This window comes from Hypanus sabinus, chromosome 14, assembly GCF_030144855.1.
Source record: "Hypanus sabinus isolate sHypSab1 chromosome 14, sHypSab1.hap1, whole genome shotgun sequence".
Lineage (NCBI taxonomy): Eukaryota > Metazoa > Chordata > Chondrichthyes > Myliobatiformes > Dasyatidae > Hypanus > Hypanus sabinus.
In genome coordinates this window covers 69,638,619-69,645,229 of record NC_082719.1, presented here as the reverse complement: position 1 = coordinate 69,645,229, position 6,611 = coordinate 69,638,619, and the positions used below count along the sequence as shown (strand labels likewise).

General features: G+C 39.4%; 1 protein-coding gene across 1 annotated transcript; it reads right to left on the bottom strand.

Annotated features, from left to right (window-relative positions):
- Nucleotides 1–419: 419 nt before the first annotated feature.
- On the bottom strand, nucleotides 420–6,611 carry LOC132404492 (granzyme K-like). Its single transcript, XM_059988648.1, has 5 exons — nucleotides 6,560–6,611; nucleotides 4,401–4,560; nucleotides 3,211–3,364; nucleotides 1,930–2,199; nucleotides 420–566 (listed from the first exon to the last, which is right to left on the bottom strand). Exons 1-5 carry the CDS (start codon nucleotides 6,609–6,611, stop codon nucleotides 420–422), a joined length of 783 nt encoding a protein of 260 aa, XP_059844631.1.

Here is a 6,611-nt window from a genome sequence, read left to right as displayed (position 1 = left end):
AACTTCACAGCACCGGGCAGCCCCTTCTGTCCATGAAGTTGCGACAACCTCTATAAAGCTACTTCACAATCAATCTGTGACATTTTAATGCAAATCCTAATTATCTCACAATCTAATTGCCTCCACTATCGACATCTCTATGGTGCAAAGCAAGTCACTGCTGCTAGTCCAAAATGTGACCTACATGTGGTTCAGTTCACTTTCATAACTTACAACAGTGGACAGGGTTTTCACAAGGCAAGGAATTTGATAATTATTGTTTTTTATTGCACTTTGCTGTAGCATTTTATGCAAAACAGAAAAGGTAAGGATAGAGGCAAGCCGGCCCTCTAGACCAATTAACTGAGCATCAGTGTCAGTAAAGCAGAGTGAAGCAGGATTGTGATAACTCAGTACAGCTCTTCAGCATTCTTCAGCGGTCAACCAATTGTATCCCGAATCCAATCAATGTATTTCTTTGTTAGTAAAGTGTACACCCCAGGCTTTTTGGCAATTGCACATCCTTTACCAAAGGACACAATCCCAGTATACATTTTGTCACATATCAAAGGGCCGCCTGAATCACCCTGGAAGAGAGAGAAAAAGATGAAGGTGACAATTGAGCAGAATTAGCTAAAGTGACAGACTGCAAACTGTCAGTTTGACATCACATCACAATTCATTATCCGTGCCCAGCTGTACTGAGGAGGTGTGAGTTTACTTTAGGAGCAAATGTAGGTAACCGGACTCACAAAGTGTCTTTTCATGAAATGTTTCCCATGGCCTGGATTGAGTTTATTCCTAAATTAGCCATTGTGTAGAAAACCGTCAGCCATCTGCAATCTGTACTTCAGTTTGACTTCAAATTCTGGTGGAATGTGGAAGTTCAGAATGAAACAGATGTCAAATGCTGGTGTAGCTGTCCCTCCACTCTGCCACTCGACTCTCCACTGAACCCAGTTCGTGCATCGGGCCAGATTCACTTTGTACCCGACCCCCTGCTTTTCAGCAAGACTAGCTGACACAAGAACAGTAACCTCCTTCACTGAATGGAGTCACTGGTCTGTGAAATAACTAAATAACGGGAAATGGTCTATTAAATTTACTTTATTTTAATCTTTTTAATTATTTGCTATCATGTTCAGTTGTCTTTAAACAATTTTTATTAAATATGCTTGTGTCATTTTTAATCATCTCTGACATTTTTCACTGTGAGCTGTTGAAGGCTGTCAGGATATTCATGGAGGCAAATCCTCAGGATCCGATTCCTGATTCTGCTCGGCGTCCCGAGCCTGGCCTGTCTCACAGGGCACCTCATGGGTACAGAGTGTCAGACAGACTGATCCACTCTGTCCCAACTGGATGTTAGGATCAGACAGAGCACTAGATCTAGCATGATCCTTATTTTCAAATTGACACGATTTAGAATAAATTCTCTTTACATTTTAGACATGTCAATACGTTACATTTCTCTGGATTGCTTCTGTTATCTTGCATCGGCTCATTTCATCATCACACTGACGGAAGACAAAGTTTATTGGTAGAGAAATCATAGTAAGTTATATTGACATCTAAATTCAGGGCCTAGATCTGAGATTCTAGAAAATGTGAGAAAATGGTTCCTCCATAATCAATACATACTCATTTACTTATCTGATTATTATTTTTTTTAATCCAGCTTCGGATGTGGACATTGCCTGTAAGTGTAGCATTTATGCCTAATCTAGTTTCCCTTAGCTTCCCTAGGGTAACGCTGGACCACATTCTGAAGACTTTTTAATACAACTGAGTAGCCCTTCAGAAAGCAGGTAAGAGTCAGTCACAATAACACTGAGGAAGGGTAGAAAGTTTCAATCTGTAGAAGGCCCCAGTGTATCACTGGGATTTTTATACTTAATCCAATAACTTGATAGAAATGTTACTGATAACACGGCTAAACATCATACTCACCTGACATGAATCTCCTCTGCCCTTGCTGTCACCAACGCAGATCATGTCCTGGGTTATTTCAGGATGCTGATTGTAATAATACCTACTGTTGCATGTTCGGCGATCAATTACCTCGACCTCCACCTCTTGAAGTGTGTCAGAGTAATCGTTTATTTTTGTTTTTCCCCATCCTGCCACGGTGCACCTTGTTCCAGATTTAATGTCGGTGATTCCTCCTTTGGGAAGGTTGAGCACATTCACATACTGGTTGATTTTTGCATCAGTCTCGAGCTGTTGACACAAAAACATTGAATTCACGTATTTGTGATCCTAAAAGTGAAGAATATCCTGAATGATCTCTTTAATCCTGAAGAGATTTGTTAGTTTATCTATTTAATTATCTTGTTTTCCAGAATTCTTTCTTTATTTTCAGATGATCAAAGAGACAGAGACTCAATTAAAAGTGACCAATAAAATTAAAGATCAATTACATTTCATATGATGGAATCAATAATTTGTCATGAAAATTGTGGTGTGGATGATGGTCATAAAGCACTGATCCTACTGTGAAGGTTCTTCACTCTAACTCTTTCTTTGTTAATGATGAAACTCCAATAAGTCAGACTTAGCAGCTGTCACACTTTTAATTAAAGTTTATATTTAATTTAGTTTAAAGATACAACACAGTAACAGGCTCTTCCAGCAACCCAATTATACTCATGTGCCCAATTAACTTACTAACCCTTTGTATGTCAAGGACAAGGTTAACTGTGATATTGCCCAGGCTTAGACAGCTCAAGTTCAAATTCAATTTATTGTCATTCAATCGTACACATGTATTCAGCCAAACGAAACAACCTTCCTTCTGACCAAGGTCACAACACAGTACATATACTGTACCTCATACCCATAACACATGAAGTAATATGACCACAATTAAATTAACAAATAATAAGTTGCACAGTTAAAAAGTAAAGAGTACGTGCTACTGGTGCTTCATAACTGATGAGACCTGGGTGGTGGCAGGGAGTTCAGTCATGTTACAGCCTAGGGGAAGAAGCTGTTTCTCATCCTCACAGTTCTTGTCGTATTTCTATAGAACCGCCTGCCTGACGGAAGGGAATCAAGGAGACTGTTGGACGGATGGGAGGGATCATTGCCAATACTAATATTCTCCACAATCAATAATTCTCATCCAAGTCACAAAAGCCATTCAACAGTTGTTGTTCAGTAAAGTAAACATTGCTAATAAGCAAATTAAAGATTTTAAACACTGCGTAAGAATGAGAAAAAAATTCATACTTGCAGCAGCATGATATCATCTTTCATGGTCCTATTGCTGTAATTTTTATTGGGAATCTGTCTGATGATGCGCAGTCTTTGTTGAATTGTCTCATGCTTTGAAAGAGAATGATCCCCAAGAACTGCTTGAAGAACCTGGCCTGGTCCAATTCTTCTGTTACCAATCGAAAATAAAGATAATTAATTACACTCTGCTTAAAAAATAGTTTACAGAAATTCATCAGGAAGGCAACAAATAAATAGTAAATTTTATGGAAATATACAATTCAGCAACATTATATTTGGCAGTTACTGTGCGAATTCCAAAAGCCAACCAGTGTCCAAGCAAGGGCCAAGACTATACTCCTGATTGAAATTGTTTCAAAGTGTTAATCAGACAAGCTCATTGTAAATCACTCCTACGCTTACCTAGAGTGCTAAAGTCTAGTTGTGGACCCGGTATCACACATTCAGTTAACTCTTTATTAGGTACACCTGTACACCTGCCATCAATGCAAATATCTAATCAGCCAGTCGTGTGGCAGCAACTCAGTCCATAAAAGCCAGGCAGACATGGTCAAGAGATTCAGTTGTTGTTCAGACTAGATATCAGAATGGGTAAGAAATGTGATCTAAGTGAATTTGACTGTGGAATGGTTGTTGGTGCCAGACAGGATGGTTTGAGTATCTGCTGGTCTCCTGGGATTTTTGGGTAAAACATCCTCGAGCTTTTACAGAGAATGGTGTGATAAAGAAGAAAAAGCATCCAGTGAGTAGAAGTTCTGTCGGCAAAAACGCTTTGTAGATGAGAGAGGGAAGATGAGAATGGCCAGACTGGTTCAAGCAGACAGGAAGTCGACAGTAACTCAAATAACCACGTGTTACAACAGTGGTGTTCAGAAGAGCATCTCTGAACTCACAGTATGTCACACCTTGAAGTAGACGGGCTACAGCAGGAGAAGACCATGAACAGACACTCAGTGGCCACTTTAATAGCTACAGGAGGTACCTAATAATGTGGCCACTGAGTATATATCTGACCATTCAAACTGACACTTGCTAATAAAAATAAATGCCAATAATACGGTGATACACATATTAATAAGGTTGTGACAACAGTGTAAAAGGAATTATTTTATGAAAGCTAGGATTGGGAGCTAAGCACTTGTATGTTAATCAAAAAATTTTTATTTATACACCACATAGCTTACTTTTTACAGTGTGCTGCAGTTAGTACCCAGTTTGGTCTGATCAAAGCACCTCCGCAATAGGGAACATATTTACTGTTCCGGCTAAGTTGTTGGAGAGATGCCATATAAGGTCTTGAATGCGGTTTGACTTCATGACCTCCAATAATTTCAGCTCCGGGATCTGCAATATATAGAAGATACTGACATTTTATTTCACATACATGTCTATTCACACACAGGATGAGAACATCACTGACTACAATTATTAGCCATCTCTAATTACCCTTGACAGGGATAACCCTGGAGTAGTTGTACCATGGCCTTGCACAGCAATTCGATTGTACAAGAGTGTAAGAAGGTGCAGAGAGTAATGGACTCAGCCCAATATGGCACTGGATCGATCGCTGTAGAAAGCGGGGGGTGGGGGGAGGTAAAGATATGATTAGTGGTAGGTTTCCTTTACAGATGGGGTACATTGCGGAGGATAATGTGTTGGATGCAGAGGCTGATGGGCGAGTAGGCAAGGACAAGAGGGACTCTATCACTATTACGGCAGAGGGAAGATGGGCTGAGTGTAGATGTACAGGAAATGGAGGAGATTCGGGTGAGGGGAGCATCACTAGTAGAGGGAGAGAAACCCAAAACCGCATCCCGGGAATAGAAGTGTCGAAGGTGTTAGAAGGAATTTGGGGATTAGTACATTTGCATTTAGTAGACAACTTTGGCTACAAGTCTTCATATCTGAATATGTATTGTGGATTTAATTTAGAGTGCATCTCTGAACAATGAGTTCCTAAAAGTTGTGAATCCCAAACAAGACAATATTGATAAAAATTAATTAAAATCTTATGTCTGTGGTGTGCATGCAAGTCGGGAGGTGTGAAATTTGTGTGAAGTTTCACAGAAAGTATGGTCCATACATTGTAAATATAGAGTTGTCCTTTGATGTTAAGCACATAAAATATTGAGCCCCATGTTAGCCCTGGAGATCTTTCGACCAAAAGCATCTCCGTATGATGCCTGCTGCACCTTGTTTTGTCGAATAAGGAAGCAGAAAGCAGGGCATGGGGGTTAGGTAAAGATATGATTAGTGGTAGGTTTCCTTTACAGATGGGGTACATTGCGGAGAATAATGTGTTGGATGCGAAGGTGAATGGGCGAGTAGGCAAGGACAAGAGGGACTCTATCACTATTACAGCAGAGGGAAGATGGGGTGAGCATAAATGTATGGGAAATGGGGGAAAGCATCAATAGTAGAGGGAGGAAAAACCCGTCTTTAAAGAAAGAGGATACATCTGATGTCTTGGAATGGAAAGCCATATCCTGGGAATAGATACATCGAAGGCAAAGAAACTGAGAAAGAGAAACTGTTTTTTACAGGAGATAAGGTGGGAAGATGTATAATCTAGATAACCATGGAAATCAGTAAATTTGTAAAAGATTTTGGTTGACAGTCTGCCTCCAGAGTGGAGACAGATGAATCAAGAAAAGGGAGGAAGCTGTCAAATGAACCAAGTGAATTTAAGGGGGGGGGGTGGAAGTTAGAGGCAAAGTTGATAATGTTGATAAGTGCAATGGTGATGAGGCAGCGCAAATACAGTCATCAATGTAGTGAAGGAAGAGGTGAAGACTACAACCGGGGAAGGATTCCAACATAAACTGTTCGTCAAAGCCTATGAAGAGGCAGGCATAGCTTGGGCCCATGGCTACCACTTGGAATTCTACTCAACAGAATTAAATCCAACAACTTCTCATTAATCCTCAGGATAATAATACTTAGTTAAAAATGTAATACTATCTAGTAGATTTGCAAGAAAAAATGGTAGGTGAGCAAGGGGAAACAAGAAACAGCAGATGCCACAGGCTGGAGAAACAATAAGCCGACACTTCTACAATTTCCTTCCCTCCATAGATGCTGCTTGACATGTTGCTCATTGAAATTTTGTAACTACATTTTATATAGTTGTCCTCTCCAAATAAGAAATAAAATTACAATGAAAAACAATGAAATAGAATCTATTGGCATATATATAGAAGATAAATATTAATATAGCTTTCACTGAAAATTTACATTGAATATCACAAATTATGTTTATTATGTGCATCATAAATTAATCATAATTAAAAGTAAATCTTCCATGAACATAAGGTGTTTAAATATTCCTTATTTTGCTACTTACACGCCGGAGCTAGGAAGATGACAATGGACAAAACAAGCAGATTGTACATCAT